General features: G+C 49.5%; 1 protein-coding gene and 2 gene segments (V, D, J or C); all 3 read right to left on the reverse strand.

The window, feature by feature from the left end:
* LOC125117475 (T cell receptor beta constant 1-like) lies at positions 1-27567 on the reverse strand. The segment is given in 7 exon segments: positions 1-256; positions 576-682; positions 844-861; positions 1854-2240; positions 6866-6929; positions 26868-27172; positions 27446-27567. Coding segments are annotated over 7 exon segments (936 nt in total).
* The window catches only part of LOC125117459 (T cell receptor beta constant 2-like), a 51411-nt gene that overhangs the window by 19432 nt on the left and 4197 nt on the right, over positions 1-27782 (reverse strand).
* LOC125117461 (anionic trypsin) lies at positions 12019-15327 on the reverse strand. The gene is made up of 5 exons (XM_047763361.1): positions 15280-15327; positions 14233-14392; positions 13100-13353; positions 12507-12643; positions 12019-12224 (listed from the first exon to the last, which is right to left on the reverse strand). Exons 1-5 carry the CDS (start codon positions 15317-15319, stop codon positions 12072-12074), a joined length of 744 nt encoding a protein of 247 aa, XP_047619317.1. The 5' UTR covers positions 15320-15327; the 3' UTR covers positions 12019-12071.

The raw sequence follows: 27782 nt of genomic DNA on the forward strand, positions 1-27782 counted from the left end.
TTCGGGCAGAAGAGGCTGTTTTTATTGGTTGGGTCAGCTCAGGCAGGCTGGGGTCCCCCCTGGGCTAGGGAGATGGCAGTCAGGAGTGGGCAGGGGTGCCTGCCCATGGGGGAGAGCCGAGGATGAGGAGAGAGATGAGAGCAGCTCCTCAGAAGCACTGGGAGGAATGGAGAGAGGAGAGTCACACCAGGCCCACACCAGGCTGGAAGCTCCTGGCTCCACGTCAGAGCCGGCTTCAGGCACCCTTTCTCTTGACCTGGAAGAGAGACGGTTTGGGAGACGGCCACTAGCCAGGAGTGGTGGGGACTGAGAGGAGTCGAATGGCCCCCTGATGAGACCAGTAGCAAAGGGCAGGGCTCTTCCCAACAACATGGGGCTTTCAGGGAGCCCGGTTCTCCTTCCCCACGTGGCCCTGCCGTGGTCCTTCCCAGAGGCACGCCGTGCCTTGTGAGGCAGATGGGTGACCCCCCTCTTCACTCTGAGCCCCTGCTGGGGTCCACATGCTCCTGGGTCTGAGTTGCTCTGTTTCAAGGGTCGCCTCCACCCTGCCTGCCCCCTCCTGCCCTCCTCCTTACCGTGGCCATCAGCACCAGGGCGCTGACCAGCACAGCGTACAGGGTGGCCTTCCCCAGCAGGATCTCATAGAGGAGGGTGGCAGACAGGACCCCTTGCTGATAGGACGCTGGGGGCAGGAAGGGGAAGCGGGTGGGTCCCACTGAGCATGTTGCCCTGGGATTTTTGCACCCCTCCCCTGCTCCCCAGCATGGTCCGTGGGTTCTTCAGTCTCTGCTTCCAGAGCCAAGGTCATGGGAGATGGACAGAAAGCAGGAGAGGAACACTTACCCGAGCTGAAGCCACAGTCTGAAAGAAAACAGAGGAGGGAAACGGGTGAGAGACTCCGTCTTCTAGAGCAGACCGATGGCAAAGCCAGCCTTCCTCAGTCCTTCAGCAGGCCAGCTGCTAAATCTTGCCAGCACCTCTGTGAGCTTGGGTGTGGCTCCTTTCCCAGTTGAGCCTTCAGATTAGACCCCAGCTTTGCCTGACACCTGACTGCAACCTCTTGAGGGAGAGGACCCGGCTTAACTCTGCCCAAATTAAAGTTCCCATCGTGGCTCAGCAGTTAACAAACCCAACTAGCATCCATGGGGTTGCGGGTTCGATCCCTGCCCTCACTCATTGAGTTAAGGATCTGGTGTTGCTCTGAGCTGTGGTGTAGGTCGAAGACATGGCTCAGATCCCACATCACTGGCACTGTGGAGTACCCCTTCGGCTACAGCTCCAATTGAACCCCTAGCCTGGGAACCTCCATATGCCATGGAGGCAGCCTTAAAAAAACATCAAAGAACACCAAAATAAAATAAACTCTTCCCAGTTTCCTGACCCATCAGAACTATGTGATAATAAATGTATGGGGGGTTGTGGTGCTTAAAAACTAAGCAGAACAAAATGCCCTCCCCATCTCCCAAATCTAAGCCAGCCTTACAGTCAGCCCAGGCTCAGAGCAGCCTCAGGTCAGTCCTAGCACTGCCTTCCTTCTCTTGTGCCCATGTGCCCCTGTGCCCAGAGCATCCTTGGAATTCATGACTCAGGGCAGCCCTGAAGAGGATGAGGGCCAGCACTCAGACCTGAGCTGTGCAGGTGGGCAGTGAAGGGACCCAGCAGCACAGCTGAGTTGCACCGAGCACCTGGGGGAGGAACGAGCCCCATGTGCCCCGTCCACCCTCGTGCTGCCTCTGGCCTTCCCGCCCCACCCCTTTGGTCCGGATCTAGACAGTCCGGCCCTCTCCCTGGGTCTCTCCCTTCCTCTGCTCTGACGCCCTCTGTGCAGAAGCCGCCCAGGCCCCGCTGCTCACCGGCTTTGCCCCAGGCCTCCGCACTGATGTTCTGGGTGATGGGCTTGGTCCAGTTGTACTCCCACTCGTCCTCCTCCGTGAGCCCGTAGAACTGGACTTGGCAGCGGAAGTGGTTGCGGGGGTTGCGCCAGAAGGCGGCGGTGACCCTCAGCCGGCTGCTCAGACAGTAGCTGGAGTCATTGCGGCTGGAGTCCTCCCTGTGGGGCTGAAGGTCCGTGCTGACCCCGCTCTGGACCTGCTTCCCGTTCACCCACCAGCTCAGCTCCACGTGGTCGGGGTAGAAGCCTGTGGCCAGGCACACGAGGGTGGCCTTCTGGGTCCGGGAGATCTCCGCCTCCGATGGTTCAAACACGGCCACCTTGGGTGGTCTCACCTGCTGCAGGTCCTCTGCAAGGAAGGGGGGTTGGGGCCAGGGCTGCTCTGAGGGCTGGGAGGTGTGTTATGGCTGTGTGTGTGTGTGTGTGTGTGTGTGTGTGTGTGTGGAGAGGACAGGGAAGGAGGTTACCCAGTCATCATGAAATAACATTATATAGTAATAGAAACTGTTTTTAGGGGTCACAATCCCTATTCTCTGTTGTTTTCCTCTCTCGACTTAGCCCCCTTTTCTAGGTCACCCCTTGGGTGCACATGCTGGCTGCTGCCTACATCTTCCTCATGTGTTATTATTTCCTGATATTTTTGACTTTTTGCAGTATCTTCTACTTGGGGCCTTGTGGGATTCTCTATTAAATACATGCATCTGTCTGTATTTTTTTCCCTAGTTCAAAGCCTTCTTTGGTGCCTATCTAATTTTTCCGACTTAGAAGCCATAGTAGATTTGGATGAGCCTGGAATTCGAGGCAGACTGAAAATTCCTCCTAGCACCATGATCTTGGCAACCATATTGCCTTTTCCTAATTATTATTGTCCTGTTTTGCAAGGTGTAGGTGTTTCTTGGAGTGCTAGCACATATCTATTAGACGTAGCCATGCCCTTGTCAGTTGCATATTTTGAAACTATTTTCTCCCCTTCGGTAAGTTGTCTTTTCATTTTTTTTAATGGTTTCCTTTGTCATGTAAAAGCTTGTCCATTTGAATAGTTCCCATTGGTTTATTTGTGCTTTTATTTCTGTTGCTTTGGGAGACTGACCTGAGAAAACATTCATAAGGTTGATGTCAGAGAAGGTTTTGCCTATGTTCTCTTCTGGGAGTTTGATGGTGTCTTGTCTTACATTTAAGTCTTTATGCCACTTTGATGGAATGGAATTTGGGGTTAATAGATGCAAACTATTGCCTTTGGAATGGATAAGCATTGAGATCCTGCTGCATAGCACTGGGAACTATACCTGGTCTCTTAGGATGGAACAAGATAATGTGAGAAAAAGGAATGTATATGTGTATGTGTAACTGGGTCACCTTGCTCTACAGTAGAAAATTGACAGAAGACTGTAAACCAGCTACAATGGAAAAAATAAAAACCATTATAGAATTTTTTAAAAAAGAAGTCACCATGCTTGCGTAGAAGAGAGACCTTTCTATTGCATCTGATACAGTTCTTTTTTCTCTACGATACCCAGCTCACTTTTGTTTTGTTTTTCATGTGTAACCTGTTTTCAGGAGCCCAGGTGCCTCTTGCTGTTACCCTTTCCAAAGTTCACACAGTCTCCTCACAGGCACTCAGGCTGTGTTGTCGCTTGCCGGGATAGCTAGAATCCCATGAAAGAAACTTTTCTGGGTTGAACCCTCTCTTCTTCCCAGTGCTGAGCAAACTTCCCCACCTGCTTTGGAATCCTAGTTCTAGCCACACTTGATATTCATAACAGCAGTAGGAATAAACAAATCTCAGAGTCCAAGGGTCAGTTTATGGTAGGGATCATTTCATAAAGTCCCAGGCCCTTTGACATGCCTGGCAGAGAGAGAGAATTTCTGGAATTGTTGGAAGGCTGGCTCTCAGGTGAAGACATGGAGGGATGGCACAAACAAACAAACAAACAAACAAGCGCGTCCACCTTTCAAGCAGCCTCCTTGTTGCTAGAATGTAGTGTGCCCTCCCTTTGGCTCTGTTCCGGCTATGGGAATGAGTTTGTGGATCAGAAATGTGGCAAACCCAGATGTCGCCACGTGATCTAAGTTTGGACAAGATTTCTCATGGGGAAAATTGAGACATAGGTTTGGAAAAAGACAAACCACGGCACAGGGGTGGTAACAGTGGCATGAAAAGGGTGGCTACCGCGAGAGGGGTCCTTTATCAAGGATTTTCACATAATTTAGTCCCTTACACATTCAGGACCTCCAGAGACTGGCAGGGTTATCTCTATTTTACACCAATCTGTGGCCCTGGGACAGTTGAGGTCTCTTTGCAAATTGCAGGAACCTCTCCTTCCCCAGAAGCCAGGCATTTTGAATCCCAGTGCTGTGTCCCTTCCAGTGGCCATGGTGATCCCTGGCACATGCTCCCATCTGCAGGACACAGCCTGCCCCAGACAGCCAGTCTGGTAGGCCCTCTGGGGCTGAGTCCAGCCCAGACCCATCTGGTCCATGCCCTGCTCCTCGCCTGCCTGTTTTGTCTGCAGGGTCGTCATGGTGTGTTAGGGTTTTCCTGAAGGGCCCCTGCCTCTATTATCTCAGTGTAGATCCTGAGGTTCCAGAAGATGGGACCTCCGATCTATTTATTCTTTTTCTAGCTTGTCAGTTGCCGAGATGGTGGAAGTTTCCACCTGTAACAGCTCATTCAGACCTGTCACCTCTGACCACCACCCGCACCCCAAGCCCAGTGCCCCCAGAGAACCCCCACCCCCCCGCCACAGCACGCAGGATGCCATGACCTCTGCCCTTAGGGCTGGCTCAGAAGCCCCCTTCAAGCCACCTCAATCTCATCAAGCTGCGGCCCCCACTGCCTCCTGAGCCCTCAAACCAGCTGGGGAAGACACACAGAGACCTGGAACACTAGTCGCAATAGAGAAGGAAGACAAAAAGACCAGGGCAGTGGTCTGAGCCAGAGGTAGGCATCGGGAAGGATTTTCACAGAGACAGAGCTATTCACCAAAGCAGGGCCAATAGAGCAGGACTGGGGTTGGAATGGGGGCTGGGGGGATGGAGATCTGATAAGAAAGGGAAAATAAATTAAACAGCACACCTGCTAAAACAGTAGAGATGAGAGGATTTCTGGAGAACAGTGAGAAGAGCAAGAAAGCACAGCCTGGAGACCAAGCCCCGCTCGGAGCCCTCTGCCGAGGAGCCTCCTCAAACACAGCGGAGTGAGCGGGTGATGCCCTGGCAGGGGAGGTTCTGACCCGTCTTTACACCCCACTCCCCTCCCAGGACGTGGCCACCCTTGTCGGGAGCGGCCCTTTACCTGTCGCCGTGAGCCTGGTGCCCAGCCCGAAGTGGAGGGGCGAATTATAGGAACACGGCTGCAGACAGCTGTGGCAAAACCCCCAGAGGCCTCCGCCAGCACCCACGTCTTAGCTCCTTGAGGTGGGGTGGCCCCCTCTTTGCCTGTCTGGACCAAAGCGGGTCCACTGGGAAACAGCCTCAGCACACTCTGGGGAAAGAGTGGAAGGAGAAGAGGGCAGATCCATGTACATAAGCAGAAGGAGGAGCCCACCAAAGAGTGAGGAGGCGGATTATGCGCTGAAGACTCAGGGAGGATAAACAGAGAAGCGAATGGAGGGCCATCGACAGCGGTGGCAGATTCAGCTCCCCGGAAGCCCCACAGGGATCAGGGATTTTCCTCAACACTCCTCCACCAGGACCAGGAGGAGAGAAGGAGGGCGGTCCAGGGACAATGGCCCTGCCTCCAGGTCCTGTGCCTCACCTAGGACAGAGACTCGAGTCCCATCTCCAAAATGCTGAGCCTGGTTGCTCCACAGTGCAACACCCCAGGGTGGCTGGTGTGGGGCCCTTCTTTCCAGAAGCTAGCTTCCCTTCAGAGCCACTCGGGGTTCTAGCACCTTCTCTGGCCACCCACACTCTCTGAGCCCCTTCTCTGCTGTGTTCTCGACCCCTGCCTTCTCAAAGGGATACTCCAGCGTCCACCACGTACCATCCCCAGGGAAGACCGTCACTTACCCAAGACAGAAAGCTTTGTTCCACTGCCGAAAATGAGCTTTTCATTGGTCACACAACACTAAAGCCTGGGAGGGAAACTGCACCTGCCACCTCCCATGGTTTCCTCCCCAAGTCTATCTGCAGCCCTCCTATCCCTTTCCTTAGCAAAATTTTAAGTCTTCAAAGGCAGAGGGGTTGATGCTGTGGTCAGAGGACCAATTTGGTCCCACGTGACTCCCCACACCCTCCTCTCCTGTGTCCATCTCCTTTCTGCATGAGGGAGAAGTTAGCAGGACTGACAGATCCAAGGCCAGAGGCTCTGGCATCTACCTTGGCTGTGACAGTCACCCTCCAAGGAGAGGGGAGATGGACAAGGTGACCCCTTTCTAGCGGATACTACCTGCCTCCGGGTAGGGGAAGCCAGGCTTGGCACAGCCAGTCCATGAAATTATTGGGGATGGAGGCTCTCCACCTCCACCAGTGCCCAAGTCTTAGCTCCTTGAGACAGGGGTAGTCCCCTTTGCCTGCCTGGACCAAAGAGAGTCCACTGCGGAGTGGCCCCAGAGTCCACTGGGGAACGGGGAAAACAAGAATTCAGATCTTTCTGATAAAAACATGCTTTGCCCTAGGCACCTGAGATAGATGGACCCTGCCTCTCCTTAGAGGTTCCCAGCCCTCCAGCTTTGACTGGCTTACCTACGACAGTGAGCCGGCTTCCCTCCCCGAAAAAGTAGGTGTCTGCAAAGCACAGCCTCCCAGATTCACTTCAAAACCCACCCTTGGCCGTCGGGATTCAGGGAGAGGTTGCGGGTGTTCGTGGCTCCCTTCCCTCGCAGAGACAGCAGCCCCCTTCAAACACCCCATCTACCCTTCCAGGGCTGGTCTGGGGCCCCAGGACCTGGGGCCTGGGTCATCCGTTTTCCCCCACATTCGACAGGATAGAGTCCTCCCTCGTGGTACCCACCCTGGAGACGTTGGCCTTACCTACAACCGTCAGCTTGGTCCCTGGGCCGAAGTTATAGTCATAGCACATCAGAATACAGCCACCCTAAAAAGTGCCCTGGGAACCCGCCTTCCCCTACGAGGGGTCAGGAAAGGCCTGCACCACGTCTTACCCACAACCGTGAGCCTGGTGCCTCCTCCAAAGAAGACTTCAGTGTTTGCACAGTGACACAAAGGAGACAAACAGCTGTGAGGTGCTCAGAGCGGAGGGCACGTCAGCTGGTGTCTGGTGGCTTTATAGACACTGCACAGGAGAGTATTGCTGACTTTTGACACTTGGGGCCTTGGAGCATGACCAGAGTCCACCCAGAGGGCCCTGTACCCCTTTTATGATTCCTTTGGAGGGTCCATCAGTGGGATGTGGGCCTGGGGGGGTGGGTCTAAGAGGCCTGTGAGTGGCCGTGGAGGACTGGGATAGCGCTGGCTTCTTCCTTTATAGAACAGTCACCTCCCATGTACCTTCCCACTGACCTTGTCCTGGCTGGGGGCTGCAGTGGGGTTGGAGTAAAGGGTCTCTCGGAATCCTTCACCCATGAAGCCACAGAGGCATCTTCTTTCATCTGGCTTTTCTGCCTGGAAGCCTCAGCTCTGATCTGGGCCTGTGCACTGCCATTGGCTTGCCACGTGGATGGGGTGAGACAGAAGCGTGCTAACCCAAGCCCCTCTTGGGCCTGTGAGGCGGGAGAAGGGTGGAGGGACAGTGGGCATTGAGACAGGCAGAAAGGTTTTTGTAAAGATTCTCCGTAGGATTGAATCACCGTGGCCCCCCCAGTCCCCACAGCATTACAGCTTTATACAAAAACGGCCCCTCCCACAGGTCCGCCCCTCAGAGTTGGGGTCTGTGAGAAACCACCAGAGCAGCTGCTCCTTTGGGGGTGCTGGAGGGTGAGGTGGTGACATCACCAGCCCTGTGCGAGGTGGTGGGGCTCCCTCCTTGTGCCACGCTCTTTCTCTGGGAATTTCTGAGCTCCCCAGAGCTGTGTGTCTCTGCATCATGGCCCAGTTTCCCCAGCATCCGCAGCTCTGCAAGATGCCTTCACACTAGCAGCCCCTCCTACCCCAGGCCCGCCCCGGGGCCGGTCACTCAGAGGCCACACCTTCCATCCGAGAATGAAATCCCTCGGTACCTAGACTGTCTCTTTGGCCCCCCTCTGAACTTCCAAGGTGGCCTGGAGGAGCACTGACCATGGGCCACGTGGAGGCATGGCCTTCCTAGTGGTAATAAGGTGACAGCTGAGAGCTGTACTTCTCACCAGGTGTGAGATGAAGGCGGACCACATATGCCATCAGCTGGACCTCAGGCAGCAGAGTTCGGTGCAGAGCTGGGGGACACAGATCTGGAGAGCTAGATGAATCCAGTCTCAGGAACTTGCAAATGCAATCGCACGACGGCCACGTGATCACGGTCAAGGTCTTCTCCCGCTTCTTCCTCAAGTGTAGAAACACGTTAAGTTTTCGGTAGATATTTTGTTTTCCCGGCACAAGACGACCTTGAAATTGAACCTCCAGTTGAGTAGCCCAGCTCCCATTTCACTAGATGGCACTTCCTTTTGTTACTTTTCAAACTATGACCTAACATCTAGGAGAAAAAAAAAAAAGACAAACTTGCCTACAGAATGATGAGACGCTTAAATAGGAAAATAAATGTGGAATCAAAAGATAAGTGGCAGGAGTTCCCGTCGCGGCGCAGTGGTTAATGAATCCGACTAGGAACCATGAGGTTGCGGGTTCGGTCCCTGGCCTTGCTCAGTGGGTTAAGGATCCAGTGTTGCTGTGAGCTGTGGTGTAGGTTGCAGACGTGGCTTGGATCCCGCGTTGCTGTGGCTCTGGTATAGGCTGGGGGCTACAGCTCCGATTGGACCCCTAGCCTGGGAACCTCCATATGCCATGGGAGCGGCCCAAGAAATGGCGAAAAGGAAAAAAAAAAAAAAGGTAAGTGGCAATAAGGGGGAAACATCAGTGATTCTCACCATCAGAGATGATCTCCTTGTTATGATAAACTCCTAGAAAGCAATAAGAAAATAATCCAGCAGCCCAATAAAAATGGCAAAAAACAGAGGTAAGAAAAAAAAAATCCAAATAGTGCTTAACCATATGAAAAAAAATCTTGCAACGATAAATGCCCTGTAAAATTGCACTGAAATGTCACTTTTCATCAGTTCGATTGACAAAATTGAATTATGGAAGATCATTCCATTGGCTAGCTTCTGGTCAAATGTGCATTTTACACATTGATTGCTGCTAGGTATGCAAAATAATACAACTCTTAATGGGAGCAATTTGGAAATGTCTATAAAAATTACAAATGCAGTTTTTTTTTGTCTTTTGAGAGCCACACCTGTGGCATATGAAGGTTCCCGGGCTGGGGTCTAATGGGATCTGTAGCTGCTGGCCTACACCACAGCCGCTGCAACACCATATCTAAGACGTGTCTGTGACCTACACCACAGCTCCTTAACCCACTGAGCAAGGCCAGTGATCGAACCCACAACCTCATGGTTCCCAGTCAGATTCGTTTCCGCTGCACCACGACAGGAACTCCTGAATGCACTTACTTTTTTATCCAGAAATCCCACCTATGGAATTTAACCTGTGATTATTCTTGCATACAATGAAAAAGAGTATATATAAAATATTGGCATTATTTGGAATAGGTATTGATAAGTGTATTGTGATACATTCATGAAACAGAATATTATTCAACACTAAACACAAATGAAGATGTTTCACGTCTTTGTGGAAGGCTTTTTAAGATATATTGCTAACTGGCTAAAAGCAAGCTGTAGAATAACGTTCCTGTAGGCTCTGTTTGTCTAACAAAGGGGGAAGATAAGAATTATGTTTTAGTTTGCTTGATGCTGATAAAGAAACGCTGGAAATTTACAAAAGAGATGTATGCATAAAAGTTATCACTTGTTAAGAATGAGCAGAGCAGATGGAAAAAGAGTGTAAGTAAAATGAACATTTCTCTGTGTCAACTTTATTGTGTTGTTTTCATTTTTGAGCCATATAGCCATATTAGCTATTTAAAATAAGCCTTAATAAAAATTTAAAGAAAAACAACAAAATACTGCTTTAAGGAATATTTTGAAATCTGCTACTGAAAAAAAAAATACTTGTTTTATTCACAAACTCTTTTTTTCAGAGACGATCAGTTTATAGAAGAAACTGACCTAGGGGCGTCAATTAAATCTCCAATTACCTAGGAGGCTTGTGGAAAACACACATTTCTGAGCAGTCCCCAGGATATTTTGAGTTCAGAATCTTTAGGATTGGTTTGTTAGTTAGCATTTAAATAAACACTTAAGCACAAAATTACCCTGAATCTTTCCACTTGTGCACCAGGCCTGGGACCCACTGCTGGTCCCTTGCCCCAAAAGGGCAGCTGTCAGAAGGAAGAACAGTAAAGTGCCATCTAGCGGTGACATGGGCTGGCTGCAAAGGCTCAGCTCTTAGAATTTAGGGAAAAAGGAGAGACTGTGTTTTTATCTCAGGAATAAGGACATCCCACAATACTCTACTATAGCCTGAATAAAAGGTCAAGGATTGCTTTTACCAGTCAGAAGTTGGCAAGCCCCTGTCTTTCTTCCCTTTGCACAAGGAGGTACATTTTCATCAAAGCAGCAGCTGACTTTGATCTAGTTCCGTATATTTTCCTGTCTTAGTCACCCTTTTTCGCCTGTCAGTAATTTACTCACTAAAGAAGAGGGGTTTTGTTTTTTTGCTTTTTGTTTTTAAGGCTGCACTCCAAGCATATGGTGGGTCCCAGGCTAGGGGTCCAACTGGGGCTACAGGTGCCTGCCTACGCGCCAGCCACAGCAATGCCAGATTCAACCGCGTCTGCGAACTACATCACAGCTCACAGCAACTCCAGATCCTTAACCCACCGAGCAAGGCCAGGGATCGAACGTGCAACCTCATGGTCCAAGTCGGATTCGTTTCGCTACGCCACAATGGGAACTCCTGAAGAGTTTTCTTTTTGACCAACTAGCTGGGGGATTCTTCTCAACTGGCCTTACAAAGAATAACACCACCCTGTCTTGGTTGCATAGCTACTTTTAATCCTGATGGGAAGTTTTCCAGCTTTGTCTCTCTGTCACACTGACAGTAGCCCAAGAGCCGCTGAAGCTGTATCCCCCTCCAATCCCTCATCCCCATCCCGGCTCGCGCCCCTTTGCTAAAATAAGTACAGACCTTGTGCCAAGTAGAGTCATTCAACCTCTTGGACAGCAGAGGGCAGCCTTTCCTTATTTTTTTAGACCCACCTAAACCGCTGCACTCTCAGCGCGGCCACTTGAGGGGGCAAGAAGAATGTGGCTAGGGCCCAGGGCACGGCGGGTTACATGTGTGCTTTTCTCAAGGAGTGTGTTGGGATGTAGGGAGGCGATATGCCAAAAACATCTATGGGTAATTTTCGAAACCTTTAAGCACGTTAACAGACTCCAGTTAACCCCCAAATTGTCTCCTAATTCCCCCAGATGAAACTGACAACTGAAGAGGATAAATGGGTCCCCTAAGTGGCAAAGGATGAAGAGGCAGGGCTGGAACCAGCACCCAGGCTTCCGCACTTAAATTCCGGGCTCCTCAAGTACCCGATACGGCTTGTGCATGTCAGGACCATCACATGGGAGGAACAGAGGACAGAGGAGCCAGAGGGGTGGAGACCCAGGGACCGCTCCACAGACACATGAGGTGGTTGGGAAAGTGGAGTCTGTGGGGCCTGCTGCCTGCTGCCGGGACGGAGCTCAAGCTGGGGGCGTGGAAGGGACTCACTAGGCTAAGGTGCTTCTCTAGGCACGGGTACCAGTGAGAGGAGGTAGTGGGTGCTGTAGACAGTGCCCTATGGGGCACACCTCAGCACTGCACTCAAGACCAGGAGGCACTGAGGCCAAGGCGGCCTCTGTGAAATGCATTTACTCCTAGAAAATAGCCCGCTTGTTCCCTGCTTATTATCTTCTGGATTCCATCTCTTTACATGCTGCTACACCAGGGTGCATGTAGCTTGAACATCGCTTGAGAGGTGCAGCACTCCGCTCCCCTGTAAGGAGAAGAGAGCCCTGACCTCAGAATGGGTGGGTGGAGGGGGGTCTCCTGAAGTGAGGGAGGGCCAGAGGAGGAGGAAACAGGCACAGACGGGACGGCGGGGACAGTCGGTTTACTAGCATGATGATGGCAGAGGGCGGGGGTTCTAGCTGTTGGCAGCGATGGTCTGCTGGATCCAGTCCACGTAGTTGCAGACCTTGGTGTAGACTCCAGGCCTGTTTTTCTGGGCGCAGCCATAGCCCCAGGAGACGATGCCCTGGAGCTGCCCATTGCAGGCCACGGGGCCGCCAGAGTCACCCTGAGGAGGAAGAGGTGGGATGAGCTTTATAAAGAGAGAGCAAAGGGGGACTAGAGCCACATGCGTTCTGAGCCTCAGCAGACCCCGTTCCCGTCAGCTCTGTGCCTCTGCATCCTTGTCCCCGTGATGAGATGCCACACACTCGCCTCCCTCCTTTCTCCGCAGGACCACGGCCAGGTTTTCTCCTCTACCAGCCCCACGGCCCTGGGCTTTCAAATCCTGCTCCCAGGGGAGGCTGCATGTCGGGGCAGGGGTCTTGGCATGGCGGCAGGGGTGAGTCACCTGGCAGGAATCCTTGCCTCCCTCGAGGAAGCCGGCGCAGACCATGTTACTGGTGATTTCTCCAGGGTACGAGGCTTCACACTCGGCCTGGCTCAGCAGCGGGGCGTCCAGGCACTGCAGCAGCTCCGGGTAGTTGACTTTGAGGAGCAGGCAGAGATCCAGGAAAGGTAACACGTGAGTCCGGCCCGGATGGGGGATGGTTAGTCAGTGCCGAACCCTGAAGGTGGCTGGAAGAGGCCACCTTCCTCCACCTGCGCCCCCCCCCCCCAGTAAGGAACAAGGGACCTTCCATCACCCGTAGCTTCTTCTCTTCCCCATCATCATACCCAACCTCAGCAGACCCCTGGACCAGCCCCAGCTCTCCGTGAGCTCCCAGAAAGCTCACTGCAGACCCCTCCCTAGAGGTGATCATAGCAAGGGCTACATCTGTCCTGTCTTGCTTCTGGGGATCAACTCCCCGACCTTTTGCCACCTCTCTGGCACCCAGCACAGATCCCTGCATGTGGTAGACACTTGGCATGAATTTGCAGACTGAAAGCAAAGGGGTCTGAGCTCAGGGGCAATAGCGATGGAGTTGGGAGGGTCCTACTCACCGCCGGAGCTCAGGGTGTTGCCCCAGCCAGAGATGAGGCACAGGGTGCCCGCAGGTGCACAGGCGCTGGGCAGGGCTAAGGTGGACACCCGGGAATTGAGGACCGCAGGTGAGGAGAGCTTGATCAGCAAGATGTCATTGTCCAGGGTCCAGCTGTTGTACTTGGGGTGGCGGATGCTCTTGGCCGCATCGATGAACTGCTCGCCGCCCTCCAGGACGTCAATGTTGTTCTCTCCCAGCCTCACCTGGATGCGGCTAGTGGGGCAGGGGAAGCACAGGGAAGGCCTTTTGTCCACGTCCCCATGCCACCTTCTCCCTGAAGGCATCCACTTGGGGATGCTCTTCCATCTGCCTCTCCAGCCACCTTTCTTCCCAAAGCCCCCCCCCCCTGCATTCTGCACCAGGGGCACAAACTTCCCCATCCTCTGTAACCTCGTGACCTACCCACAGTGACTTTTATCCCTCCTGCCTTATTCTGTTAAGGGCCATCCTCCTCTATGATCCAGCCTCGTGCTTCTCGAGTGTGGCCCCCAGACCCTCGAGCATCAGCATCACCCGGGACCTTGTTAGCAATCCAGATGCTCAGTCCCCACCCCAGACGTACGGCATCAGACACTCTGGGGGCAGGACCCAGCAATCTGTGTTTTCACAGGCTCTCCAGGTTGTTCCGGGTGCACAGGTTCTTGAGAACCCTTGGTCTCAAGCAGTGATTCTCAGCTCTGCCCGGAGAGTGGATTTGCCAGAGGCAAGAGTATTAAAAACTCACCAATATTCAGACCCTCTTCCTAAAAATTGAATTAAATGGGAACTAAGCAGCCGTAAAGTCTGAACATAACTTAGGTGGTTTCAAAGTGTAACCAGCTGGCAAAAGTTAACTGTGTGAGGTCCTTGGCTGCTTTTCCCACTGGGGGTTCCCACCCCCAAAACAGCCCCTCCTTGCTTTTATGACTTGCAGCTCTCACTGCTTGATCTCTGGATCTAGGGCGTGAGACGCTTCCTATCCTGTGATTTCCCTTCCCATAGCTGCTTCTCTTCCCTATCATCATACCCAGCCTCAGCAAATCCCTGGACCAACCCCAGCTCTCTGTGAGGGTCCCAGGAGGTGGGCTTTACAGTCGGGGGCCCAGCACTTACCTCTTGTAGCAGTGAGCGGCGGACACCACCCACTGGTCACTGATGAGGGACCCGCCGCAGAAGTGGTAGCCAGAGTTCAGGGATACCTGGTAGGGAACGGAATTCTGTGCACACGTGTAGCCCCCGACGATCTTGTCATCGTCATCCGTGGGGAAAGCAACTGGAGTGGAGATGGGAAGGGAGAAGCCAATTCAGCAGGTGGGTGGGGGGTGGGGAGCCCGGAGTTAATTAGGATTCTGGAACAAGCCCAGGGATACCAGGGAGCATCCGCAGCTTTCTCGGAGGAGGTAAATCTCCCCAGTCACTCTGTGTGCCTGCAGGGCACAGAGCTGGGGACTGCAGGACCAGATTTCTGGTGGGGGCACGAGGGCAAGGACTGGAAATGTATCCACCCCCCAGTGCTCTCAATGTGGTAGGGTCTGAGCGCAGTCCTCTCACCCACTGAACGCTCCTCCCTCCCCACTGCAATTACAGCCCCAGCTTGTCAAGATGGGTTGGCCTAAGCAGGAAAATCTCCTGGTGGCGTAGCCCTGGCTGTAGCCAGCTTCTCCCATAGCTCAAATTTGCACCGGGAGGCCAGGGTCCCATCATGCAGGATAAAGGTGTTATTGTTATTGGCCAATAGAAGAGTGATTTGCCACGAAGGCTGTATACCTGGGCATCTTGAAATCACCTGGGAAGCTTAACAATTCAATGCACACCCCTGGACAATCAACAGGACTCTGGCGTGAGTCATCTTTCAGTCCCCCCAGGTGCCTCCCTGGCTATGGACAGCTAGAGTGGAGCTATCCTAGAGCCAGCCCAGCCTCAGGTCCTGTCTCAGTTCACAGACCATCTCCACCTGGTCTCCCTTCTGGGTCTCTCACAACAAAGCCCTGAAGTGGATGGAGTTGGGCAGAAGGTGAGAGAAGTAAGGCTCAGAGAACCCCAGAGCAGGAAGATAGCCTTTCCAAGCACAGGTAGGATTGGAGAGGCAGCAGGAACGGTGGAGCATGGATCTCTGACAGGACAGGGCGAGTGGGGCCTGAAGCCATGCCTGGGACTCACCCGCAGCTCCAATGCAAGCAAGGATCAGCAGTGGATTCATGGTGGCAGATGTGTGGGCGAGTGGGTGATGGAGAGCCTTTATACTTCTCGAGTGGAGGGCGGAGGGTCACCACTCCTGCCAGTACAAACACACCTGCAGCTTTCCCTTTCCGGGGTCTTGCATCAGGTCTGCTATGTTTGGCCACTCTGTGGATTCATGACTACCGGTGATAAGGAGACTTACCTTCTGAGGACAGGGAGGAAGACTAGCTGATTCCCAGGAGGATTCTGGGATGAGGAAAACAGGGGATGCCAAGACGTCTCGTTTCGCAGCTGGATCTTCTTAAGCTGAGATGAGGGTCAGGAGGAAGGAGAATGACCTGCGCCCCTAGGAACCCTCTGACCTCAAGGAGACTGACTCAGCTGACTTTAAGGAGGGGCTGACATCTGGGCACTTGGCTGCTCAGTGCCCTGGAGTCCCATGAAAGGAGATGCATCCTCATGATGCCATACCTGTGAGCATGAGACACTTCTCAAGTCTACAGCCCTGGGTAGGAAGGTCAAATACAAAGCCTTGGGGAACCAGGATCCCAACATCCAAAGGTGATGCAATGGCAGAGGCAGTTTCTTGGGGGTTTGCAGCTGGCTCTGCTTCCTACTCAGGCTTGTGAAGGGGAGCTTTTGGCAGGAGGAGGGGCCAAAGGTGAAGTAGGGGTTGATCTGCTGCATCTGGAAGACCAATAGCACATTCCTCCTCGTCCTCACTATCAAGACACTGGTCTTAACGCCTACGTGGTGGGCTCTCCTCCAACTGCCTCACGGTCACCCTAGGAAACGGCACTACGAGTGATGAAAATTGTCCCCACCTAGGAGCTGACAGCCCGAGCTAGAAATACACACCCACCTTGGATAATAGAAAAAGTTTGAACCATGATGAATTTGGGTCCTGACCAGAGAATCAGCAGTAGGTAGAGAGACTGGCACACAATACAGGTTGAGTGTTGGGCAGTTAATAACCAAGTTGAAGTGTGTGGGGGGGAGGAATTCTGGAATTTTCTATTTTTGATGCTGTGGGACTCTTTCTCTAGGCTCAGGGCAGAGTGAATTTTCCCAGAAAGGATGTCAATTTGCAACCTGCTATGGCCATTAAGACACGGCCCTGTAATGTATTGAGGTACGGCCTGGCCAGAAGGATATAGAGATGGAACTGGTGTCTGGGCCTGAGTCTAATGATATGAGCCAGATGGAGGAGGTTTCTTATGAAGAGACTTCGTCCCAGCTCCTCGGAGCTCAGGGTCCATGACAAGCAGACTTGGAATGTGAATTCTCAGAAAGGTAAAAATGAGTGGATATACTGGAGATGAACAAAGTGAGAAAACTCAGAAGTCTAGTGGTAAGAGCAGAAGTAGGTTGGAGGGATGGAGTAAGTGGAAATAGAGTGAACCAGGGGAAAGGCAGGGTAGGGCTCGTGGTGGAGGGAGACCCATGGGGTGTCTTCCTGGCCAGTGTCTGCCCAACTGGAAGCCAGTTTCTCCACGACAGAACACCCACTGTTCAGAGCTCCCCCCTTTCCCCACTGCACACCCTCTAATTCCTGAGGGGCTCATATCTAGGTGGAAACACTGCTATGTTCTTCCAGTGCCTGACAGCTCTGTAGATTAAAGAGTTTTCCCACGCAAAACTGCAGCAGTCTGCTGGTTTTCATTTATGTTGAGTTTCAAGTTTAACTTTTCGTACATATTTTTGTCGTGTGGGGGGCAGAACGCCATGATTTCCATTTAAAAATGAGACTGAGGATTATGGAAAGGTTCGGACTTGCCCAAGAATACAGATGTATAAATGGCATCAAGGGTACAGGAAGACTGGGCAAATTGTTGAAAAGTGTGGGAATCGCTGCAGATGGCAGCTGAAGGATCAAGCCAGGGGACAAACTACATCCTGACCCCTCTGGATGCTTGTCTTTCTGGCAGAAATAGAGGATTGAATTAATCTTCCACCTGGCACCTGGCCTCACCAGCCCTAACTTGCCATGGCCTTGGGCCCGTCTAAGGTCAGATCGAAGGCACGGGTGACGTACCTCTCTGTGGCCACGGGGAGCTAAGCCAGGTTGTGTAGCCTCCATAATAGGGTCTTTTTCTGAAATATCACCAAATATGCTATTTTATTTTGTCCTCTTATTGTGGGGTCCTCATAGGAAGTCCTGCCCTAGAGGATTAGAAGGAAACTTCTTGTAGATACCAGCATGCCCTGGGCAGGTATGGGGAGGTGAGCCTTGGTAGAAGGTAGGAAATTATCTTAGGAAAAGGGAGAGAATGTTTGGATTGGTGTTTGTGGCTCTGACCCTGTCTAAAAGGGAACCCCCATGTTCTCAGGCTTTCAGTGTCTAAATCCTTAAGACTAGCCTTCTCCTGAGGCTTTCCACACCTCCTTAGAATAAACTATCACACCCCAGCACAGTGTGAGAGGTTTCATCAAAGTAGTAGGAATCACCTTAGCAGGCAGAGAAGAGAGAGATGGGTAGAAACTCTTGGCTCATCCTCTAGGCTCAGATGTGGAAGGTGGATTCAGATCCACCTTTGCCCAAATTCAACTTGAATAAGTCTATGCAGTGCCTGGCACTCTTCACTCTGAACTTTGGATTTCTTTGTCTATTTCTCTAAGACATTCTCCTGGTTCACATGTAGCACTTAAGCATCCGAAGCCACTGCCTTTTAATTATGACAATAGTGAAGAGTTTCTGTGAGCTTACTCCACCAAATGTTGCATGGACCTTTTTTTCTCTTATTATCCCAGCTGCCCAGGGCATTGGCCATTTCAGAGATGACAAGATGAGCTTTAGAGAGGTGAAGTAACTTTATCACGGTCATACAGCCTATGAGTTGTAGGGAGAGGATTTAAGCGTGGCAGCCTGACTTCTCCACCGAAGAACGTTTGGCGTCCCTTCCTCCTCTTTGATGCTCACACAGCCTCATGAGGTGGGCAGCAGATACCATTTTTTTCCTCTTTACTGAAGAAAAATCTAAGGCTAAGACGTTATGTGTATGTTCCAGGATCACCTGGTTAAGGAATCCATAAGTGATGCCAGAACTTTTTCCTATGAACGATAAGTTCATTTCCCACCAGGTTGCTACATAGTGGAGTCTTTCTGACCTCCCATTGGTCTGGAAGGCAGAGTTTTGCCAAATTCCAAATCAATAGCTTCTAATTGAGTCCCAGGTCTCCCTGCTTCAGCTCAGGTGTTTCTCCTCAGCTCTTCGTCACTTCCCCCTTAAGCCCCGCCCCTGATTCTTAACCTAGATTGTCAAGTTCTCGGCTGTCTTTCCTCCAAACTCTCAGTTCCTTCCCTCTCCACTATGTTTTTTCTGTACTACATATTTTCCCAATGCTCAATTTCTCTTTATCCAATAAGAACTATTTTCTTGACTATCTCAGCCTGGAAATCACTGAATCTGAAAGGTGAAGGAGTGATCTGTGTAATCTAGAAAAACTGAAGGGTGAGACAGAGGCTAGAGGCACAGACTGGTCATTGGCTCATTGGCTACACAGAGTAGCTCCCCCCACCTCCTACCACCCCCGTCATGTGCCCCACCTTGAAGCAAGGAAGACACACAATTTTATGCCCGGCGGGAGGTCAGGGGGGAGTCCATTTGCATATTTTATCTGTTCTTCAGGTTGATATAGAGGGGTAAATGGGGAAACTTCTAGAACTTAAAACTTTTTATCTAAAGATAAAATGGTCCCCCCAAAATTAAAAATTAAAAAAAAAAATAATATAGAAGTTCCCATCATGTCTCAGTGGTAACAAACCCAACTAGTATCCAAGAGGACATGGGTTTGATCCCTGGCTTTGCTCAGTGGGTTAAGGATCCAGTGTTGCTGTGACCTGTGGCGTAGGTTGCAAACCCAGCTAGGATCCTGTGTTACTGTGGCTGTGATGTAGGCTGGCAGCTGCAGCTCCAATTCAACCCGTAGCCTGGGAACTTCCATATGCCGAGGATGCAGCCCTAAAAAGGCCAAAAAAAAAAAAAGATTGGTTTCTATAACATAATGATCTCTCTGCTCACATTTTAGCCACTCCTTGTCTTGTCCCTGGGCTTATTAAGTAACTCCAGATTCTACTGAAGAATAAGCAGAAGAAAGCCAGTAAAGAGTGCAGGAGGAATACCCATGTGGGCTGTTCTTACTGGAGCAGCCATGACTTGCTCCATGATACTTAGAGTTCAATAAACAGCATGTGTAATTATTTTTCTAAATCACATTAGATCCAGATTGAGCCCCACAAGCCAAGTTCAGTGATAAGCCGGGTCAACGGAGCTTCCTCCACTTTATTTGGCTTTCAAAAACTCTAGACTGAGTTCTCCATTTGGAAGGCAGCCACCTAGTCAATCCTGTGGGCTGACCTGTCCAAGAGGATCTTCAAAGGCTCCCAAGGCTTGGAATTGAGGGTTCAGTCCACACAGGCACCAATGCAGCTCCAATGTGAGGACCATCCAAGTTCAGGGCCGCTTTGTTTGAGCAGGTTCTGAGCTTGCCTCTCTAGAACCCATCATATCTGTGCCCTTTCCTGGCCTGGGGTAGGGGAAGTAGAGGGACAGGCACATGTTTTGGGGCCACCATTCTACTTAAATAGAAAGGTGAAAGCCTGAGTTCCCTTCCCCGTTAGAACAATCTAGTTCATTTCTTTCTTCTTCTTCTTCTTCTTTTTTTAATCTTTTTCAGCCATACCCACGGTATATGGAAGGTCCCAGACCAGGGATCCAATCTGAGCCAGACCTGTGACCTATTCCACATCTGCAGCAATGCTGGATCCTTAACCCACTGCACCACAGTGGGAACTCCCTAGTTCATTTCTTTTATTCTTTTGGCCTCGCCCGTGGCCAGCAAAAGTTCCGGAGCTAGGAATCGAACATGAGCCACGGTGTGAAAATGCAGAATCCCCAAATCCTTACCTGTTAGGCCACCACGAAACTCCTGGTTCATATTTTAATGGGCTTCCAACATGTAAATTCAAAGGCTTTTGTAGAGTTTTCCTCCAGGAAAGTCTGAATTGCTTTGGCGAATGTTTCTAAATATTCTTTTGCATCATATTTATGTACTCAATGTATTAGTTTGCTAGGGCTGCCATAACAAAATACTGCAGTCCAGGTGTCTTAAACAACAGAAATCAGAGTTCCCGTTGTGGCTCAGAGATTAACAAACCAGACTAGTAACCATGAGGCTGCGGGTTCGATCCCTGGCCTCCCCTAATGGGTTAAGGATCTGGCATTGCCATGAGCTGTGGTGTAGGTCGCAGACGAGGCTCGGATCCTGTGTTGCTGTGGCTGTGCTGTAGGCCATCAGCTACAGCTCCGAGTGGACCCCTAGCCTGGGAACCTCCATATGCAGCGTGTGTAGCCCTAAAAAGACCAAAAAACAAAAAAATTAAAAAATAACAGAAATCTATTTTCTCACCATTCTGGAAGGTAGAAGTCCACGATGTTTCTCACCGTTCTGGGAGGTAGAAGTCCACGAACATGTTGATAAAAGAAATTTTCACATATTAAGGTATAGGGAAGTCATTCTGGCTTATACATGAGTTAACTTGAATTTTATGCTAACTTAAACAGCCCATTTGTGGCCTAACATACATTGGACATCTGCTCTAATTATTAAAGAAAAGGGCACATCAACCAGCAGTAAAGAATGTCCATGTTAAAAATAAAGATTAAATACCTCCCTTCCTGGGACGTAAACTTGGACTCCTTCGATGAAGACTCCCTTCCCAGGTGCCAAAGCCATCCCGACTCTGTGTACGTGCTCATCTGTTTTGGGTTGTTTTTTTTTTTTAAACTTTGAAGGAATGTACCCCTCACTTGTGTCATGTTCTTTGTTCAGACAAGATACAGGCTATAGTCCTCAGTTTGGCTCAGGTAAAACTTGTTTTTATTCCTGTTGCAGATTGTGTATTGATTGTTCTTGTCAACAGTGTCAACAGGCTTGGTTTCTCCTGAGGCCTCTCTCCTTGGCTAGCAGATGGCTTTCTTCTCACTGTATCTTCATGTGGCTTTTCCTCGTGGGCACAACCCTGGTGTCTCTCCTTGTGTGTCCCAATCCCTTCAATAAGGCACAGACAGTTTGGACTAAAGCCCACCCTAACGGCCTCATTGTCATGATCTCGTTTCCTCCTTTTCTTTCTTTCTTTTTTCTTTTTTCTTTCCTTCCTTCCTTCCTTCCTTTCCTTCCTTTCCTTCCTTCCTTCCTTCCTTCCTTCTTTCCTTCCTTCCTTCCTTCTTTCTTTCTTTCTTTCTTTCTTGGCCACATGTGCTGCACATGGAGGTTCCCAGGCTAGGGGGCAAATCAGAGCTGCAGCTGCTGGCCTACGCCACAGCCACAGCAACACCAGATCCAAGCCACATCTGCAACCTACACTGTAGTTCACGGCAACAACAGATCCTTAACCCACTGAGCCAGGCCATGGATAGAACCCGCATCCTCATGGACACCAGTCGGGTTCATTAACCGCCGAGCCACGAAGGGAATTCCTGTTCCTGCAGTTTTTCTAAGCTGCATGGAGAGAGCAATGAAGAGGATCCAAAGGTCTTGGATTTCATGGCGTTTATGTATATTTGTGTGGGTGTCCACACACTTGTAAGGAGGTATAGCTGTGAGAGTCAGACAGTAAATTTAATCTGTAAGTTTAATAAATGTAGTGGAAAAAATAACATATATATATATATATACACACACACATAGAGAGAGTGTATACAGTATATAAGCTGACCCTTGAACAACAGGGAGTTTGAACTGAACCAGTCTATTTATACACAGATTTTTTTTTTCAATAAATATCCACTATCTGGGGTTGGTTGCATGCATAGATGGATACAGAGGGCCACGGATAAATTTACACATGGATTTTTGACTGTGCAGAGGGTTAATGCCCCAATCCCCATATTGTCAAGAATAAATCGTTCATATCAGACTATGGTGATTAGGTGTTATTAAAATAGGATAAAGTGATAATAGATGTGAGTGACTAGTGGCTGCGTCCACAAGTGCCATGTTAGGTAAGAAGGTCAAGAAAGCTCTCACTGGGGAGATGGTATTTGAGTTGAGACCTGAATAAAGAAGATGCCAGCCCTCTGAAGGGGTTACAGAGGGCATTTATCATTCCTTGCTGAATCTCTAATGGAAATAAATTGACACATACAACCACTGATTTTTAAATGAAATGACCCTGTCGCCTAGCATGTGAATATTTACCTTGCTATCAATTTTTATTATAGAAACTGATCTTTAAAGGATGGCCATCAATACATTGAAATAGTCTCATAAGTTAATGTAAAGTATAATTTTTGACACGAAATAATATTTGTGAAATACTATTGGGTCAAGGGAGTAAGGTATACAAATATCAGATGATATCACTTATATGTGGAATCTAATAAAAAATAATACAAAAGAACTTATTTATAAAACAGAAACACACACAGATTTCAAAATCAAACCTTTGGGAGTTCCCATCATGGCTCAGCAGAAATGAATCTGAGTAGGATCCATGAGGACACGGGTTTGATCCCTGGCCCTCGCTCAGTGGGTTGAGGACCCAGCATTGCCATGAGCTGTGGTGTAGATCACAGACACGGCTGGAATCTGGCGTTACTGTGGCTGTGGTGTAGGCCAGCGGCTACAGCTCTGATTCAGCCCTAAGCCTGGGAACCTCTATATGCCATGGGCGCAGCCCTAAAAAGACAACAACAAAAAAATAAAATAAAATTTTTGGTTACTGTAGGGGAAACCATGGTGGAAGGGATAAAATTGGGAGGATGGGAATAACATACGCACATGATGGTATATAAAACAGATGACTGGAGTTCCCGTCGTGGCGCAGCAGAAACGAATCCGACTGGGAACCATGAGGTTGCAGGTTCGATCCCTGGCCTCCCTCCTTGGGTTAAGGATCTGGCATTGCTGTGGCTGTGGTGTAGGCCAGCAGCAACAGCTCCGATTAGACCCCTAGCCTGGGAACCTCCATATGCCACAGGTGTGGCCCTAAAAAAGACAAAAGACAAAATAAATAAATAAATAAAATAAAATAGATGACTAACAAGGCCCTACTGTATAGCACAGGGAAATCTACCTGATATTCTGTAATAATCTACATGGAAAAAGAGAATGGGGAAGTGTGTGTATGTCTGTGTGTGTGTGTGTGTGTGTATCTATTCATATATCTATTCACATATATATGATTCATATATACTCATATACATATATCTGATTATATATATCTGAATTATTTTGCTGTTTACTTGAAACTAATACAACGTTACAAGTCAACTGTACTCAACCTCACTCAGTGGGATCTGGCATTGCCATGAGCTGTGGTGTAGGTCGCAGAACACGGCTCAGATCTGGTGTTGCTGTGACTCCAGCATAGGCTGGCAGCTTTAGCTCCGATTAGACCCCTAGCCTTTGGACCTCCATATGCCTTGGTGTGGCCCTAAAAGGACAAAAAAGACAAAAAAAAAAAGTCAATTGAGGAGTTCTTGTTGTGGCACAATGGAAACAATCCAACTAGTATCCATGAGGATGCAAGTTTGATCCCTGGCCTCGCCACAGTGGGTTAAGAATCCAGCGTTGCGGTGACCTGTGGTGCATGTTGCAGATGCGGCCGCATCCTGCATTGCTGTGGATGCTGTATAGGCTGGTACCTGTAGCTCTGATTTGACCCCTAGCCTGGGAACTTCCATATGTCGCCAGAGTGCCCCCCCCCAAAAAAAAAACCAAAAGTCAGTTGAAAGGTGATACGGCTTATTGGAGCTGAGGTGTGAATTAGCAAGCTGGACAGAGTGTATAAAGGAATTACCCCTAACACAGCACAGAGAAGCAAAGAAGAGGGAAAATATGAATGAATAGCTAGAGTCTAGATGAAACTGGGAAAGGAAGTTGAACACAAGCTTGATCTATACTTCAGGCCATTTTACCTATAAAACATAGGCCTCTAGATTTACAGACTGAAGTTCTGGCCCAGGTGAAGATTTTCCTTCACCACTGCCTTTCAGAAGTACACTTGGCCAACAAGCACATGAAAAAATGCTCAACATCGCTTATTATTAGAGACACGCAAATAAAAACTACTATGAGGTACCACCTCACACCAGTCAGAATGGCCACCATCAAGTCACATATAAATGCTGGAGGGGCTGTGGAGAAAAGGGAACCCTCCTGCACAATGGGAATGTAAGCTAGTACAGCCACTATGGAGAACAGTTTGGAGATACCTTAGAATCTATACATAGAACTTCCATATGACCCCGCAATCCCACTCTTGGGCATATATCCAGACAAAACTCTACTTAAAAGAGACACATGCACCTGCATGTTCATTGGAGCTCTATTCACAATAGCCAAGACATGGGAACAACCCAAATGTCCATCGACAGATGATTGGATTAGGAAGATGTGGTGTATATATACACAATGGAATACTACTCAGCCATAAAAAGAGCAAAAGAATGCCATTTGCAGCAACATGAATGGAACTCTCTACTGAGTGAAGCAAGTCAGAAAGAGAAAGACAAATACCATATGATATCACTTATATCTGGAATCTAATACACAGCACAATGAAACCTTTCCACAGAGGAGAAAATCATGGACTTGGAGAATAGACTTTTGGTTGCCAAGGGGGAGGGGGAGGGATGGGGTGGTTGAGGAGCTTGGGGTTAATAGATGCAAATTATTGCCTTTGGAATGGATTAACAATGAGATCCTGCTGTATAGCACTGGGAACTATGTTTGGTCACTGATGATGGAGCATGATAAGGTGAGAAAAAAGAATGTATACATGTATGTGTAACTGGGTCACCTGCTGTACAGTGAAAAATTGACAGAACACTGTAAACCAGCTATAATGGAAAAAATAAAAATCATTATATATATATATGTGTGTGTGTATATATATATATATATATATATATATATATATATATATATATATATATATATAAAAGAAGCAGCAAATTTGTGTTAAACTATGATGATCATTCCGGAATAAAGTGCAACCCTACCCAGAAAACACGCCCATGATTTTTTCACCTGAAAGTAGGGAATTCATGAAATCTTGAGTGTGGATTGAGGATAAGGTGGAAGTGGAAGTGGAATAGGAGTGTGTGCCGTGAAACTGGGTCTTACTCTTGAAATCAAACTGTACCTTCTTCCTGCTGTGCTTGAATCTGGACTAAATCACACATTTTCCTCTTGATAAGAGAATACTCTGGCTGAGTCCAACTTGACAGTTTTGCAGATCAGAGAGCATCCAGTTACGAATGCCGTGATAAGGCATTTCGTAAAAGGGGACTTGTCTTTTTCTTTTTTCTTTTCTTGTTGCCTTTTTGGGCTGCACCTGCGGCATATGTAAATTCCCAGGCTAGGGGTCAAATCGGAGCTACAGATGCTGGCCTATGCCACAGCCTCAGCAATGCAGGATCTGAGCCATATCTGTGACATATACCACAGCTCACGGCAACACCCATTTGTTTAACCCACTGAGTGAGGCCAGGGATCGAACCTTTATCCTCATGGATACTAGTCAGATTCATTTCTGCTGCGCCACAATAGGAATTCCCAAAAGGGGCTTTTCAAACTAAGAACAGTCATTGGCAGGTAGCAGAGAGTATGGCATTACACCAAAACTCTTTGCATCTGCCTTGTGAATCTCTTGCTGGGGACTGCCATGGACTCCACAGGAGGTCCCTATTAGCAATGGCCTCTTCAAGAGCAACTGAGCCTGCTTGGTCCATGGCCCAGGCAGCTGAGCAGCTTTCATGCGAGCCTTGTTCTGTGACAAAACTGGACCTGAAGAGCGGTAGTGTGCGTTAATTCCAGAATCCAGAGTTCCATAAAGCATCATCCCTCTTTCTTCATGGTGGATGACTTAAGATGCAGCAGCATGTCTCGCCCTTTGGAGAGGCGATTCTAACATGTTCCATACCTCTGGACTGCTGAGAAGCTCACCAAGGTGGCTGACCTTGGAATTTTTGTAGGGCTGTTTTGTTTTTGTTTTTTTAATTGAAGGAGAGCCGATTTACAATACTGCGTTAGTTTCTGGTTGCAGATTTTTCATTGGATTGGTATGTATGTGTCATACTGAGGCATCTAGAGGGCTTCTGAATTTCTACTCAGCAAGAACAATCAGCATCATGCCATCAGCGTCATGGACCCATATGATAACAAGATAACTAAGGCTTTCTGAATTATACTGATGGAGATCAGGCTGAAGATAGCTTGAGATAAAATACTCAGAGTACTGCTGTCACCTGGAGACAAACTGTATCTGGTTGTTACTATTTCTAAACACTCCTCTGGAAGGAGTTTTGTTCTCAGCTTCCAGTAGCCATCCTTCCTGTCTGTGGATACGGCCCTGCAGCTGGTCCTATAGAATTTCTCCCCATCCCCAGCTTACTTCTCACACCCATTCCTCTCCACCTGCACACAAGCAGCTGCATCTGCCCGAGAGCTGTGGTTTCCTCCCTCCAGCCTGCCTCTCAGGCTTCTCGGGCCCACCTAGAGGGGAGGCACATAGCAGGGAGCTGGCATTCTTGTTGAGACCTTTGATCTGTGCCCAGCACTGTGTCTCCAGCGCTGCAGAAGTAGGAGCTGCTGTCTTCAGAGCTCACGTTGCTCACGGTCAGAATTGAGAACATCAGGTTTGGGCGGCTAATGGGAAACTTTTGCTTGGTAAATCCACTCTCATAAGTGGCCTCGGAGTCCCGACTCACAGCTGCCATCAGTGTCAAGCTTTGTCCTAGAAGCTGACGGTACCAGTACATGTAGGTGAACTCGCTATCGACCTGACACTGGATCGTCACAGAGGTCCCGCGTTGGCAGATGTCTCTGCTTGGGTTTTGAGAGAGGAGAACACCGAATCCAGAGCCTAGTTTCAGAGAGACAGAGAAACCCATGAGGGCAGACAAGTTTGTCCCCAGGCAGGAAAGTCTTTTACTATTCGCTCCAATATTTCCTTGGCTCCCAAAGAACCCTACAGCACTACCTCCTTTGTTTTTTCCCCCTATTTTTCCAGCTGTTCCTGTGTCAGCATCCTTTAATTCAACAATTCCCCCATCCTCTGACTGATGGCCTCAGACCCTCTACTCCTCTCCACAGCATCAGCATTGACCCCAGACTTTCCCGCCAGAGAAGGCCATACCTAGTCCCAGGAGAAGTAGCAGGAGAGTCAACATCTTCAGGTGACAGCCTCCCCTCTTCCCTGAGAAAAGACACCAAGAAGCCAAATTCAAGTTCCTGTATTCTCACAGGCAGTGTAGTTCATCCCTGCTGGCTCTGGGCTCCCCTCCCGTTAGAGGAAGTTGAGTTTCTGCAGAAAGTGAGGAAACTTTGTCTGCCCCCTGGTGGAGAAGGGTGGTCCTTCACTTAGGCTCCATCTTCATTCAGGAGACTCCCAGTGGGCAACTGCCATCCGTCCATACCAGCCACCTCCTCATCCATCGTTAGCAAGCACCATAGGTGTGCCACTCTCTGGGTAT

Source organism: Phacochoerus africanus, chromosome 16 (assembly GCF_016906955.1).
Source record: "Phacochoerus africanus isolate WHEZ1 chromosome 16, ROS_Pafr_v1, whole genome shotgun sequence".
In the NCBI taxonomy this organism is placed as follows: domain Eukaryota; kingdom Metazoa; phylum Chordata; class Mammalia; order Artiodactyla; family Suidae; genus Phacochoerus; species Phacochoerus africanus.